This window comes from Hoplias malabaricus, chromosome 18 (assembly GCF_029633855.1).
Source record: "Hoplias malabaricus isolate fHopMal1 chromosome 18, fHopMal1.hap1, whole genome shotgun sequence".
Lineage (NCBI taxonomy): Eukaryota > Metazoa > Chordata > Actinopteri > Characiformes > Erythrinidae > Hoplias > Hoplias malabaricus.
In genome coordinates, this window is record NC_089817.1 from 10209077 (window position 1) to 10225430 (window position 16354).

Sequence of the window (16354 nt, forward strand, 5' to 3'; positions counted from 1 at the left end):
GCGGTTGATGCAGAGTGTGACTGCTCTGTGAAGCGCAGGCTCTGATAGGAGTGGCAATGGTGCAGGACTAACGAAGTTAGGATTAGGGCTCAGAGCTGGTCACACCTCATCTCCTGCTGCCTTTTATGCACTGCATCACCATGCATGGCATCCAAAGCAGCACACATTCACCCTCCCTCTCTGCCAGAATTTGTTCAAAAGAAACGTTCAAATAATGAATCAAGTAGCAGAGCCTTGTTTTACCTGTCAAAATCTGTGTCAATATATACACAATACCGAAGAATTTTGTCACCTGTGTTTTGTATGCCACGTGGGTTTGTGCAGGTCACAGTGCATATTAAATGTATTCCACAGTTAGTGTTTTCTAAGACAATTCAAAGCATATTATTCTCAAAGGGCAATGGTGTTCTTGGATAACTGGGTCGCTTAAAAAATAGCATTTAAAATCCATTAAGAATCGCAACTGCTGTGTGTGTGTGTGTGTGTGTGTGTGTGTGTGTGGTGAGCTGTAAGCTGTAATGAGCAAAGCATTTAGTGATAAGTGTTTGCTCTGGCAGCCCCCAGTGCCCCACCCCAGCAAGTGACTGTGCTCACAGTGGGCAACCAGAACAGCACCTCTATCAGCATCTCTTGGGACCCCCCACCCACAGACCACCAGAACGGCATCATCCAAGAATACAAGGTACGACAGCCTCCAAACTACAGAGAATATGTTCTATGTCAATATGATTGTTTATTTACTTATAAGTATTTATTAATTTAAGAACTTGGGGTCTTGTAACATTTTTTTTCCTTTTCTGTGTGTCACTATGTGTGATGTCACATTGCCATTCCCTCTCTTTGTCCCCTGCCTCAGATCTGGTGTCTGGGAAACGAAAGCCGGTTCCATGTGAATAAGACGGTGGACGCAGCGATCCGCTCTGTGGTAGTTGGAGGGCTCCATGCCGGGTTGCAGTACCGCGTGGAGGTGGCGGCCGGGACCAGCGCAGGCATTGGGGTGAAGAGTGAGCCACAGCCTATCGTGATCGGTGAGAATGGAATCAGTCCTGAAAACGCTCAACAGAAATTTATCAGGAAATTTGTAAAAATGTGATTTTTCTACACCACCTTTCACCCACATTGTTCTGTCATCGTATATGAAATACTAGGCGTGTTTAGAGTTATATGTTGAAAGTAATGAGAAGAATAATAAGTAATTGAAATCGTAATGGTTTTTAAGGTCTTTTTTGTATTAAAACACTCTACTGATTGAAATGTATTGAACAGTTTTTGCCGGACTGCACAAACAAAACTATCAGTAGAAATACCATCATCAAAACATGGGAGAATTTCTGAATTTGTCATGCTTTAGTGAAAGAGAATGAAAAAGCGAGTAGAGTAATGGATTACGAATGTACCCCCTGCAAGTCCAGTTTTCGAAGCTGAGCTCTTTTCTTTTTTCCTTTGTTAAACAGATAGTGATTTTCAAAAAAATCGATGAGATTTTCATTTAATACACTGTCCAGCATCGTTTGGCAGAGCGCTGTTAGCTATATCAATAATCCTCTCCAATAAACGCGGGCCATTGCTAACAGGGTGGACAGTGTTATTGCTGTGGCTTATCACCTTATCACATTTTATCAAGCTCGATGAAGGATGGGGGGCAGATAAATACACCCAGAATCAATACTATTGACGTGCGGTGGTCTCTCTACACCGCCACCCCACCCCCCATCCCCCCCACAACCATTTCCATGGCTTTTGACTGCCAGGGGCTGAAACTCTCCCCGGAAGCCGTCCACGTAGGCAAACACGGGGCTGTGGTGTGGGGCTTAATGAAGGGGTTTGTGGTGTTGCTCACGCCGCGAGAGTGTGAATCTCATTTCACAGCACAGTAGCTGCACCAGGAAATCAAACTCTGATGGAGCCCCCGCGTCAATCTCCCGTTCTCCAGCTCTAACTGATGAGTGGCCCGCTGCACTGGCTGAGCTTCTGCACATATAAAGCATTTGTGTTCCTGTTTATTTCTAGACATGGCGCAGTGTTTTCAGCCTCCACAGCGTCCCAGCCCCCATCGCTGTAATGCGTTAATCAGTTGTAGAATAATCGTATTAGTAAAAATAGATTTTCCTGTGTGCTTTTAATTGCTCTTTCTTATCTGCTGCTGGGATGTGATTTGATGTGATTCGATTTGACTGTATGATGGTGGAAAGGCATTAGAAAGCCTGCTGTGGCTGCAGTCTTATTCATCTCACACAGGCATATTATCATGCTTTAAAAGTGCTTAGGCGCTTCATACATTCTACGCAGAGAAAGACTCAAACACAAACCATGTACCATTCCTAACATCAGCCCTATATAAAATGAAGCTGAGAAGCAGCTGAACATCATTATAAAAGACAGTGGGGGAACACCCATGAAGATAACCAGCGGAAATACCCTCAGAATTAAATAAGCAACACAAAAAATACAATAACAAATCATAGACCGTAGAGATTAACATAGAGAATGTTATATTAAACATATAAAAACACTGAGCCAGCCTTCAGATAATAAAAACCTGCTAAAATATTAGGTGAGGGTTGTTTAAAATCGAATGTGGAATTTGAAAATATTTCCAGCTCCAATGCGCCAGCCTTTAGGACGGTCAGGGATTCCGTGACTAATGCTGGAATCATGAATGGTTTTCATGAGTTAAGCTCTGCTCATCTTTTTTCATTGTCTTTCCCAAGCCTGGTGAGGTCTAATGTGAGTGTGCTTGTGATCAGGTGCTGAATTACGAGACGTGATGACGGGGGATGAGGGCAACAGCAGCATTACTGATGTGGTGAAACAGCCAGCCTTCATAGCGGGACTGGGCGGAGCCTGCTGGATTGTGCTCATGGGCTTCAGTGCTTGGCTGTACTGGAGGAGGAAGAAGAGGAAGGGTCTCAGCAATTATGCAGGTGAGACTTGGGCGGCTGATCGCGCTGCACGCTCTACGCCTCGGTGAAATAACTCTCCCGAGACGAGTTGCTGTTATGGTGACGCTAGCAAAAAATAAACTGTTTGTGTTGACATATAATTAATCTGTAGTGCAAAGTACTAAAAAGGCTGTTTTTAGCCGGCAAATCTCTATAACCTCTGCACCAGGCTTTAAGGAGACAAAAATGCATATGTAAGCTGTATTGCATCATGATGATTATACACTGGAGCTGAGCTGGAGTATTTATTTGTCCAGACAGTGAGACTCCTCCAGCTGCAAGGGTCACAGCCTCCACATGTAATCTTCCTCTTTCCTGTAGAACAGAAGCTGTTTGTGATATAATAAAAAAACCTTAGAGCTAAAACTTGATAGTCTTTTTTTTTTTTTAAGCGTTTGTATTGGTGTGTTTTACACGCATTAGCAAAGCCCAGAGGGCAGCACTGAGTTGTACCCACAGCCACATGAGCCAAAGCAGAACAAAGGCAGTAGCTCTCACCCCCACGATATGCATTATGCACCTATGTGCATCGACCTCGAACACAATCCTATCAAAAACTGCACGCTCACACTCAAACACTAATTTGGAAACGAAACGGCAGCACGCCACGTCTATTAGAGGACTGTGACCCATATTGTTCCTACATTAGCTCTAAATACAGTCTCCAGCCTCCAAAATGTAATTTGGTATTCCCCTCCAGGGGGCAATTATTGTGTGTAGCTGTGGATTACTCTCATTATAATATGTATTGCTATCATCACGGTCCGATGACTTAGGTGGAGACTGCGGTGATTGCCTAATTCAATAGCCATTTGCTTTATCCATCACCTGGGCTTTGATCCTGCTCTCGTGCAGCGAGAAATTCATTTGCTCAGTCTGTCTTGCTCAGTTCATCTGCCACCAACTTTGCCCACCTCAGAGCCACCACTTTGTGTTTAACTGCTAACACACACACACACACACACACGTGTAATGATCATAAGCATATTTCTTCTTGACATGAATTTACCTACATACAAGGCTACTATCTGAATCCCACAGTAGCTATGCAAACATGTAGATGCTGCTCTAATCTTATTATGGCTCTGCACAAATTCATACCCCAGGGTCCTGTCTCACGACTGTTTTCCGCTTCACAAAACCTAAGAAATGCCACACAGTTAAGTCAGATAACAGTTCTCTCTGTTACCTCAGATTCAGAAGCTATGATTGATACTTGTGTGCTTGAACATGTTCATGACTCCACTTACTTCTGAGCTTACCTTACTCAAACCCAGACTAACAAACCATTTATTAATTACATGTTCATGTTAGTTAGACCAGCAGTATTTTTTGAGACTACTATAAAACAGTTGTGCATGTAAACATAGTGTCAAACTGTCCCTCCGAACTCATCTCATCCCTCATTCAGCTGCATGTACGTTTGTATATCTAAACTGAATTCTAATATCTTTGTTCTGTGTTTTTGTTTCACAGTCCAGTCGTTCACCTTCACCCGTGCAGGTACTGACCATTTGTCCCGTCTCTATCTAACTTCCAACGGGCTCGATCCCTCTATAGGCAGTAAGCCATCCAGTATGTAACAGACATTCATTTAACCATTGATGGAAAAGAGGAAAACAGTGATTTGACATTTGTTTGTTTTTTTTTGCTTTTTGTTTATTCCCTCCCTCCTCTTCCTCCTCCTCCTCTTCCCCCTCCTCCTGGCGTGTCTTTCTGGCTGCTGGCCCCACAGTGACGTTTCAGCGTGGAGACAGGGGCCTGATGGGAAGTGGAAGGTGAGCGCCGCATCACTCTCACAGCTCTCTATGTGGTGACATTTACCTCTGACCAAGTAAACACACCCGAGAAATCAACACAAGCCACTTTTCACTACAGCCTGTCCTGTAGCTATCGATCAGTCCGGCTCTGTGCCTGAGACATGGCCATTCTGCTGGGCTTTATTCTCCCTGAACACTGCACACCGAGCGCTTAGCCTTGGGCATGAACAAGCAGAAGCAGATGACTCAGTTCTGAGAATCTGAGCTCAACTGGATGTGATTCGGTTGTGTGTTGACTGATCCTCCTCACTGCAGAGCATTCAGACTAGGCGGATAAAGATGTATCAATGCGTTATGATTAGTTTGAAGGTGACAGTACAACAGTTTGACCTCAGCATGCTCCACACACAAAAAGGCCCAGTACCTTACATCAGATCATATGCGAGGATTTCATATTGAATTTTTGCCAAAGCCTTTCCTGCCTCACAATAGGTTTTTAAAGTGCAGGATGGACAATAATACACTACAAATTATCAAGCTATTTTCACATTTAAAACACAAAAACCTTAGCACATTGTTTTAAATGATTTTTTTCTTGTACCAAAATGCACTGAATAATTTCCTAAAGAAAAATAATTGAATCCAATCATAGGAAGGTCAAAGATATACAGACAAAGCTTGTGCTAACACAGACAAGGATGTGTCTGGTGGACAGGCGGCTGATGGATGCTCCACCTCTCAGAGCCGCGTGAGAGTGCAGCGCGTGTGCTGATGTATCGATTGATTGGCTAATAAATCTCCTCTGGTTGGAATTAACAGAAACAATTAATGCGTCAGGGCAGCTTTTTTATTCGCACATTCATCGTCTGCGGGTGGTGCCTCCCTGGAGTCAGTGATGGATTCTCTCTGTCGAGAGCAGCTCAAGAGCACACTACCCTCATGTACTAGGATGTGAAAAGATAATTATCTGAGAGAAAGTCCCTCATAAGCGATCTCCCACTTTCTCTCTCACTCGCTCTCCATTTCTTGTACCCACATGGCTGGCCTTATCCGCTCATGTACACTGCCGTCTTATGAGCCTATAGAGTACAAGGCCCTTTGAATGTCAGTAGTTGGTGACCCAGCGATAGAGTGAAGGGAAAGGGAAAGGTCCCTATGGACGTGAGGCAGAGTGTGCAGTGCAGTCTTTCTTTCTTGTTTCTTTTTCTTTGTTTCTTTTATTCCCTGTGTTCCCCTCCATCCTCTCTGTTGTCACACCTGAGCAGACATAGCTAGCCAAGAGGCCAAACAAATGTAGCTAAAAACCTTGTTTCTAAATATAAACAAGAACGCTTCGCTTTTATGTGTGTGTCTGTGTTGGAATGTGCAAACTAATGTGGATGTTGATGCATGTGGGTATGTGTTAGACTAGGTGGAAAAAGCTCACATAATGGTTCCTCCACCTTTGAGCCATTGAGCTCAGATGTGTTGAAATCCCCCTGCGCTATGACTGCCCGGGCTCTTAGGGGGAAGCGCTTTCGTGGGCTGCTGCATTCATTAGACAAAAGGCAAACCAAATCACGTGGATGACCTGCCTGCCTTAGTCTGGCTTCTCTTCAGAGCGTGGAAAAAGAACAAAATGTACCTCCATCGCCAACAAACTGAGCAAAAACAGCATTCTTTGCCTAATCCTAATCCACATCATGTTTTTTTAGCATATCCACTATTCTCCTCAATCACAGATGGCGAGCCAATGAGCATCACCCCGTTCGTTACCATGGAGACTCCTTCACCAACGCCCTTAGCACTGAAACTGACAGGATACCCCTCTATTCCAAAATGAATGGGCTGTAGGGGGCTTTAATATTCTGCCATGCAGCCGCCATTGGCTTCTTTTTCTCCGGGGCAGAAAGGGGGTTGGGGTCCAGATTTATAGACTTGTCACTGTTTTATGTCTTTTTGTTTGCTTGTTTATTATTTCCTCTGCTCCGGGCAGTGTGCATGGGGAACGAGCTCTTGCAGCAATCTAGTGCTGATACAGACCGTGAACAAATGGAGGAAATGGAAAACAGAATGAATATGAAAAAAAAGCAAAACATGTTATTCTTTGTCTCTTATTCACCATTTTGGAGGCATGTAGAGCATAGCCTTACATATGCATGTCTCTGCCCTCTCTTTCTCTCTCTTTCTTCTCCTCTTTATCTCCCTCTCTCAGTCGTCCTGGCCTGCTAAAAGCTGGTGATCCTGGCTTCCCCTGGCTTGCCGACTCTTGGCCCTCTACCAGCTTGCCTGCCAACGGTGGACTGGGGGCCTCCAAAGACCACAGCAACTTTGGACGCGGAGGTAAGATCTCAGGAGCCCGAAAGATACCTTGAAAAAAACAGTCAAAAGAACTGGCCCGGAAGAGCCGAGTGTCACTTCAAAGCCCCTGAGGGAAAGAACAGGTCACTGGTTCAGGTCCCCAGGCACACCGGCGTGATACGTTCTGAATTCATGTATGAGCATTATGAATATTTCAGCAACCTAAGAATCCCTCAGCACTGAAAATGACAGGTGATCACACACTCTCCAGAACATTATCTTTCAATTCAATCATCCTTCATATCTCAGAATGGCCATTTACGCCTAGCTGGAATGATTAAGTGTCCTCCAGTGCTCGGTGAGGGTTTCTTTTTGTCTGCCTCTGTATTAACTCAAAGTATTGTGAATTGTGAATGTGTGAGAGTCTATATACAAGTCTTGCATATACTCCAAATGTAGGTGATCAGAACTAATCACAGCACTGGTGATTGGAACCAGAAATGTTTTATGTCTCTAAAAGCTACATCACTGCATGAGGTGATTTTGAATAGTTTGGCCTGATAGTAGTTTGAGATTTTGGCCTAAAACCTTTCCTGGGGGAGGGGTGTATGTTTGGCTATAAGCATCAGCCTGAGCGTAGCATAACTTTGATTTAGTGTGTTTTTGAATGTGCCTGTGTGTATGTAACTGTGTGTATATACACAGATCAGCCACAATATCAAAATCACCTCTTAATATCTACAATCATTGTGTATTTTATCAGCTCGACTGACCATACAGGAGCATTCTGTAGTTCTGCATTTACAGAGTGAGTGCACTCCATCTGTTGCTCTGCATACTTTGAGCCAACTTTCACTCTGTTCTTTATTGGTCAGGTGCCCACAGGACCACCACAGAGCATGTATGATTTGGGTGGAGGGTCATTCTCTCAGCTGTAGTGACACTGACGTGGTAGTGGTGTGTTAGTGTGTGTTGTGCTGGTACGAGTGGATCAGACACAGCAGCACTGGTGGAATTTTTAAACACATTTGTCTCACTGCTGGAGTGTGAAAACAAGGAGGTCATTTTAATGTTATGGCTGATCTGTGAACATGTGCTTATATTTGTGTGTGTGTGTGTGTGTGAGAGAGAGAGAGAGAGAGAGAGAGAGAGAGAGAGAGAGAGAGAGAGAGAGAGAGAGAGAGAGAGAAAGCAGTGCACATTTAAGTCTCAGCAAGCTCATCAGTGCTCTGCAGGTAGTGCTGGTCTGAGCTGAAGGTCAGCTCCATGTGTGTGTCCGTCTTCCCTGGCCACTGAGCCCACCCCCCTCTGAGCATCCCATGTCATCTGATAATTAATCTGCTGGCTAATCACTTTTATTTATCTCACCTCATTTGAGCTGGAATGAGCCAGAGTGGGGTGCACAGAGGTGTGCGCTAATAAGCTTCACACTGACCTTAAGAGTTACCGCTCTTCCCCTCTATGTCTCTGTTTCTTTATATGTTCATATCTAATGCCATATCACACTACTGCCATATCTCTCTCACTCTCATTCTCTCTGTCTCTCTCTCTCTCTCTCTCTCTCTCTCTCTCTCAGACGTTCTGCCAGCTGGAGCTGGAGAAAAGACGGGCACCATGCTGTCAGACGGTGCCATCTACAGCAGCATCGACTTCACTGGCAAGACAGGCTACAGCAGCCCAGCCCGAGGCAACCAAGCCACCCCATACGCCACCACTCAAATCCTCCAGTCCAACAGTTTCCACGAGCTGGCTGTGGACCGTCCTGACCCACGCTGGAAAGCCTCACTGTGTGCCCAGCAGGAGATGGCCAGCCTTGGCTACTCACTGACTGACAGCAGATCCTGCCCCAATGGTAGAGTTGAAACTCAGGGGTTTGCAGGGGGTATCAGATTAAGATGCTGGCGAAGGTAGAGGAGATTGGTGGAGGAGGTTGAGGGAGGTTTGCTTTTTGTGCTCTAAGAGTGTTAAGCGATAACACTCTTAAAGCTACAATGCTACAAAAACAGTGAGACGAAAGAGATGCTTGATTGGCAAGATAACCAAGTGAACGTAACGTTTGCTGGACCACCTAGTGGCGGGTGGCGTAAGCTCTTTCACTCGTAACTCTGATCTCAGCTCGCATCATAAAACATAAAATCGACCAAGTGACGGCTCGTATCACAGAAAATTCATAAGTTGATTCACTCGTAAGTCAAGGTTTCACTGTATTGAAATAGAACCATCAACAGTGCCAACTTTTAGCATGGATGTAGCATTGTTTTTAGCATTGGTTTTAGCATGTTTGTTGGACAGCAAACAGCTAGAGGTTAATGCATCGACGAGTAGCTTTAGTAATATAATAGTTAACTTTGTGCGTGAGGGGGAATGTCGAGAAAGTGCACAGGATACAAATATTTGTAGATGGGGTGAAGCACAATATTGGAAATTGCTGGTGGACATAGGAAAAAAGATGCAGATCCCAGAGTGCATTGAGCCAGACATGGTGCTCTACTCTGAAAGTAAACAGATAGTTTATTTTATAGAGTTAACAGTTCTATTTGAAGTACATGAAGCATTTGAAAGGAAGCTGAAGTACGCAGACTTGGCGGCTGAGGTGAGTGTGGTAGGTACATGTAAGACCGGTGGAGATAGGTGTTAGAGGAGTTGTAGCCAAATCGGCCACATCTCTGCTTGTGCAGTTCGGCACCAGGAGCCGGAAACGACGGGCGGCTGTGAAGGAGTTTTCAGAAACAACGGAAAGGTCTAGTAAGTGGTTGTGGATAAGGAGAGCACAAATTACTTGGGAAAACACACTATAGAGGTGCTTTTGGGATGGTTGGTGATGTAGCATGTAAAGTTCACATGGAACTGGTGGTACTAAGCGTGCATTAACGGTGCCAGTAGGGCTAGGTACAGCCTTAGTCACCAGGGAGGCCAGTGTGGATTTACGGTTTTTGTTGGGAAAGGGTGAGGTAGGACTGTAAAACTGGCTTGGAGGTGAGGTGGGTCTGGGACGCCAGACTTCACTGTTGAGCCTTCTGAAGGTGTCATGGGCTTAATTCAGAGAAACACCAATGAGAGGAGGTGCTTGCTTGATGACCCCTGTGAAGAGCTAGTGAAACAGTGGGTGGTTTGGGTACTCATGGGCTGGGCTCAATGAGTGACCGTAGTTGTTAAGTATATCCGGTTGCTGATCGGATCATAAACAGCCACAGCAACCTTAGTGTTGAGGTGTAGGATTCAAAAGGAATTTTGGTGGCTGCAGGTAGGAAGAGAATGGTGGGCCCTATGTGAAGCTCTAATGGATTGGCATAGGATATTTTACATCTTATCTTTAATATATATTAAAGATTATAATTAATATAAAATTATAGAATGAATATATATTGTTTTTGGAATGCCTAATGTATATGAAGGATTCACATTATGTGGATATTTACACAGAGTTCAATTCTGATGCACCCATATAATGAACAAGATGATATTTTTTTGTAGAAACTCTATCTTAGAGAACTAAATCAGATCATTTTGCATATTAAAGGATAATGTAATATTTAAAAAATGTATTTTCTGATCTAATTTTGACTGGAGATTAACTTGCGTTTTGTACAGTGTATTTAACCTAGGACTTTGTCATTTGCAGGAATAAAGGTACTATCTATATGTGAATAAATACGTGAAGTCATTTCTCTTGCACTCTCTCATGTGCTCTGCTCTCTTTGCATCCCTCTGTATGTTTCTGAAGTCTGTTTTTATGAATATCACATGCATAGCCTGTGTTTTTATGCCACATCATTTTGGCCAGCGGTCAGTGACGATGGCCCATGGCTCTGTTTTGGGCTTGTCCGAGTACAGCCTCATATTTGTTTGCTTGGCTGGTTAATTAGGAGCACAGAACCTTCTAGTATCTCAGAACATCAAATGTAATAGAGAGAAAGAAGAGAGAGGACTGGAGGGGCTAAAGAGGATGAACAGATGAAGGCTAGAGAAAAGTCAATAGGGAAAGAAGAAAAGAGGGGGGAAAAGTAAAAGGGATATAACGGAGGCAGAATCAGGGGGGAATAGATTTAATATTTACATTTTTGCTGAAAACAGACCCGGAGGATATCGTCCTTAATCGCTCCTCTTCTTTTCATGTGTGTTTTTTGCTGCTCAGCCTTGGGAGTTTTTTAGCCCAGAAATGTCAGAGAATTACAGCACGTTGCTGTGGATTAATTTGATTAGCACAGGCAGGGATTCCTCTGTGTTTTGACCCGTGGACATAAAATTAGTGTGCTGTTGCCATGCGGAGGCGTGGAGCATGGACGCTCTGTCCACGCCTTGCTCCAGCATTTTACTGTGGGCTTAAACACCAAAGCGAGCCTCTGTCATGGGAAGCTTAGAGGATGCTGAGTTTAAGCCCCGCCAAGAGGCCCTCCAGGTTCAGAATGTGGTGGATCACAGCTTGTAGGGTTGAAGAAAGAAGATGTGGCCAGAGAGAGAGCTCTTTGTGTCTTTGTGGCCCATCAGTGGCACAGACAGAGCAAGACAGGGGGAGAGAGAGATAATGAGAGGAGAGGAGGTAGAGCAGGTGATGATAAAACAGCCTCCCTGGCAGTCTGCGGGTCCACAGGGGGAATGGGACTTGCTCATTAGAGCGGGCCTTTTCTGCCCGTGCGCTGAAACACTGTGATGGGGAGCAGACTCTCAGCTAAACTCTGACCTTAAACCTGTGCAATTAGTCCAGCTCTCTCCCTTTCTCTCTCTCCGTCTGGCATATTCACACTCTTTCTTCTTTTTTTCCCTCCTCTAATGCCTCTCAGAAAGACACTGTGATCCTAGCAATGCGCACTGTCCAATATTCCCTCTTTCTTATTATTGAACATGCCCGATATTGAATGTGAAAATGTGCTGTTTGCTTCATTACTGAAGGTTGCTCTCTGCTCTGCTGCCCCCTTTAGGAGGAAAGAATGGCAAAAAGAAGAAGTCCAAAGGAGGCAGCAAAACAGCAAAGCCCAACGGCTCCTGCTGGGCCAATATGCCCCTCCCCCCTCCGCCCATGAACCCTTTACCAGGAACAGAGGTGGACCACTACGCCCCAGAGAGGCAAGCTGAGGGAGGGTAAGATTAACCTTAGCATCCACATACAGAGACCTTTACACTTGGAGATTTTCACATTTCCAAGACAAACTAATAGACTGCAGTACACACGGCTTAATTGGCTGTATATATCTTTCCAACTGTACACAATGTAGCTGCTTTCCTAGTAAGCCGCATGAGACAGCCAAACAGAGAGGTAGTATTAACTCCACGCTAGGGAGCCTTCTCTCTTTCACTAAATGTGCTGAGGAGGCTACGAGCCTCATGCACCCAGCTACACAGCACGGCTGCCTTCTCAGTTAAAATGCTTAGAACAGCAAAGGAAAGCGAGAAGAAAGGCTAGGGAGTTGGCTTAATGAACATAATGCTGCTGCTTCAGCACTGCTGAGTGAGCTGATATCTCTGCTTTTACAACTAAAGCCATAAAGTCTCTTTGTTACGACTTAAATTGGCGCTGGGCGTTTTAGACATACACTCACTAGTCTTTTGTAACGTGTGGAAGTTTCAGCCTAGTGTGAGCTCACACTGCACTATAAGCCTCTCAGTTTAAGCCTCTCCCAATCCGTCTCCTGGAGCACCTGCAGATTTTGGTGTGGCTCCCGGCACCTGATTCAGCTCGTCAGGGAATTATCAAGAATTTTCCTGGAGTTGAAGTGTGCTAAAGTAGGGGAGGTGGCTGTGTTTAAGAGACATTGCCAAACCGAAAGATGGGAGAAGGTGAGATTTTGTAGAACAAAGACTTAGAAAATCTCTTCTCACAGTCCTCTTCTTGAAAGTAGAAGTGAACTTTGAAAGACTAGAAGCATTTTGGAGAAGATACTTGAACAGGAGTTTTTTTAACACAAGAGCATCGGAAGTTAGCACTCTTTGACTTATACAGCTAACCCACAAGTGTGTTAGCCTATACACCATTCATCACGTTGGCTAGCATCCAAGTTATTGAGCGTTTGAAATTCATAAGAGTTACACGAGGTATTTGCATAATGCACACTAGACACCAAAAAGAGAAAACACTGATTAACAAGACCCCAAAAATATTAACTTATACATATGTGCTATTATACAATGTACAATGAAATGTGTCTTCTACATTTAACCCATTCTTGGCAATGAACACACACACACACACACACACACAGCGCATTAGAGGCAGTGAGCACACATACACCAAGACCAGCAGGCAGCTCTCCCCAGTGCCCGGGGGACTAGTTGGGGTCAGGTAAACCTTGCTCAAGGGCACTTCAGCCGCCCCCATTTTTCCTGCCAGTTTCAGGGATCAAAATAGGGACCTTCCAGCCCCAGTCCACTTCTCTAACCATTAGGCTACAGCTGTCCCTTATGATAAAATAAGTGCAATAATAAAAATACAAACCCAATAGGGGGTTGTGTCAAAAGCATGAGGGCGAAGGGTGCAATCCGGCCCCAAAAAATACTACATAACAACTAACATATGAAGTTTTAGATTTAAGCCAGAATGCCGTTTTAAAGTAGGACTGAACTATGCAAAGCAAGGCTACTCCAAGACCAGGATTAAGAAAATTACCCAGAACACAATGTCTTGCCAACTATAACTTTATGATCTTTGATCCTGAGTAGTTTATTACTTCTAAAGATCATTGGAAACAATGTGTTACATTTAAGGCCATAAGCATTTCAGAGAATAACACGTCAGAATCCAAAACCGTAATCTCTGAGATTCATGTTATTTTGAGAAATATTCAAGGACAGGGAACAGGGTTTTTTTTTTCTAAAAATTGTGTTTCTACAGATTGCAGACGACAGAAAGCTCTGAGAACTTGCCCATTGTTTACTGACTGAGGAAAGAAAGGGAGTTGAAGTTTGAGAAACAGAAGAGCTTTAGAACAAGATTTCATCCTGGATTTTCTTTCCTTTGGGCTCCACTGTAAATGCACTTTCATTCATTGCTGGTGCAGGTATGAGAGTGACAGCTGGGCTCCACCCCTCCCAGTGCAGACCTACCTACACCAGGGTATGGAGGACGAGCTGGAGGAAGAGGAGCGTGTCCCCACTCCACCCCTCCGCGGCGTGGCCTCTTCTCCAGCTGCACTGCCCTATGGCCAGGGCTCCTCTGCCTCGCTAGCCTCCTCCCACCACGAGGAAATGCAGTCCATGCTTCAGGCTCACTTAGATGAGCTCACCCGGGCCTACCAGTACGAGGTGGCCAAGCAGACCTGGTGAGAAAGCTGCATAAATCATAAATGTCTTACTCTGAGATATGCAGTACATACCATAGGATCTGAAGTGTCTACGGAGACTTTAGAAATGAAAATTCACACGAGTCCCCTTTTTGCACTTAGATATCTCTCAAAGCTGAAGCAAAATCTAGAGATTTGAAGTTATTAAAGATGCACTTGTAGTTCTAGAATTCTTAGATCACCTTGAGCTAGTGTATAAATCATTCAAGGATGAGTTTGCATTCCATTTCATTCTTTCCTCTTCCACAGAAATGTTAATACATGTTCATTCCCTGCACTTGGAAAAAAACAATCATCGTCTTTTTGACAGTAGAAATATTGCAACATCACAAGACTGAAATTATACAGCTGAAGATGTATTTTTCCACATAATGATACATTTATGTGCTATTCAGATATACACCTGGTCATTGCAGAGTGTGCTGTGACAGACAGTTACACCAATCAGCTGAAGTGAACGGATGTTTTTGCATATCAATACGGTACATTCAGGATTTCATTACCCGTTATTTACTTTCCATATCGTTAGGAAACGTGAGGCCTCACCTTACCTTCGGAACGCCCAAAACAGCCTCATTGATTACAGTTGTAGCATGTGGTGGGAGAATCTTGTCATGACAGGGAGGGGGTGGTGGACTGGAGCTCCAGGGGTAATGACTGGGTTGGTGTTGCTGGCGTCTTTGACAACGGGAAAAAGAGCCGGTAATTACGTGAGGAGATGCTACGCGCCTGAGACACAGTGAGGTTGACAGCCCAGGCAGCTGTGCTGAAGATTACAGACGTGTAACTGACAGGCCTACCCAATGCCTCGCTCCCCCCTCCCCACCAACCCAATTACCAGCCCATTGTGTAGGCCTTCCACACAGCCCAACAATGGAATTAGCACCATCCGCTCCAGTTTTCCACACGGATGCAGGATATACTGTAAATTTTGTGTCCGCACGGAGAACCTTCCCATTGAACGTTTCCCAGGCTTGATCTTCTACCACTGTTGAGGGTTTTAGCTGCTGCAGCTTTACATGGTTTGAGGCTCCTCTGTGATTTGTCTGGCAATAGATACTGGTTCTGTGTCGAGTTCTGCTACTGTGAGCCAAGTTTGAGTCCCAGCTGGCTGTATGTCATCCATGGCCAGACATACCTAAGAGCACAACTGGCCATGTTTTCATCATGTAGAAAAGATGGCAGCATGCCTGGCTTCCCTTAGCAATACAACAGCCTTTAGTGAAGACTAACTTAGAAAATTTAGTGCTCACCTCCAAATGCCTTGAGCTGCTCTGACTGCATGGGGTAGTGTGATAAGACATGATGGTTAGAGGAAAGCCTGTAGGAGTCTTTGTCCTTCTGGATAGTTGTTGTTTTACTTGACTTCAGAGTGATGTATGACTGTGGCAAGAAGCTTTTGGGAACAAAATGGGCTAAATGATTTAGCTTTGGAAAAATTATATGTAATATTTATGTTGTTGCACTGATATCCAGGTGAAAGAGGGTCAACTGTATATCTACAGTGCTCTGCTGAGTCATATCACAACAAATAAAGTAGCAAATAAAATCTGAGAACACAACAGCCTTAAGGGAGAATGCAACACAAATGCAACAGTGAGAACAGAACAACAAACACCAGCCAGAAAAGAACAACAAACGCCTGAACAAAACAACAAATACCAGAACAAAACAACAAACGCCTGAAAAGAACAAACACCAGAACAAAACAATAAACACCAGCCAGAACAGAACAACAAACGCCAGAACAGAACAGAACAACAAACGGCAAAACAGAACAGAACAACAAACGGCAGAACAAAACAACAAATGCCAGAACAAAACAACAAACACCAGAACAAAATTACAAACATCAGAAAAATACAACAAATGCCTGACAAGAACAACAAACACCAGAACAATACAACAAATGCCAGAACAGAACTACAAACACCAGAACAAAACAACAAATGCCAGAACAATACAACAAATGCCAGAACAGAATAACAAACACCAGAACAAAACAACAAACGGCAGAACAGAACTACAAACAACAGAACAAAACAACAAACGTCAGAACAGAACTACAAACAACAGAACAAAACAACAAACACCAGAA

At 44.2% G+C, this 16354-nt stretch overlaps 1 protein-coding gene across 5 annotated transcripts in view; it reads left to right on the forward strand.

Moving 5' to 3' along the window:
- The window catches only part of LOC136675270 (roundabout homolog 2-like), a 127808-nt gene that overhangs the window by 104926 nt on the left and 6528 nt on the right, over window positions 1–16354 (forward strand). The window contains exons 15-23 of one of the 5 annotated variants that reach the window (XM_066651745.1): window positions 558–682; window positions 857–1028; window positions 2748–2924; window positions 4419–4505; window positions 4669–4720; window positions 6897–7024; window positions 8559–8834; window positions 11902–12061; window positions 13975–14235. In XM_066651745.1, the coding sequence (XP_066507842.1) occupies window positions 558–682; window positions 857–1028; window positions 2748–2924; window positions 4419–4505; window positions 4669–4720; window positions 6897–7024; window positions 8559–8834; window positions 11902–12061; window positions 13975–14235 (1438 nt within the window). The remainder of the gene's footprint in view (window positions 1–557; window positions 683–856; window positions 1029–2747; window positions 2925–4418; window positions 4506–4668; window positions 4721–6896; window positions 7025–8558; window positions 8835–11901; window positions 12062–13974; window positions 14236–16354) is intronic. The other 4 variants (XM_066651746.1, XM_066651747.1, XM_066651749.1 and 1 more) reach the window with 4 other exon arrangements.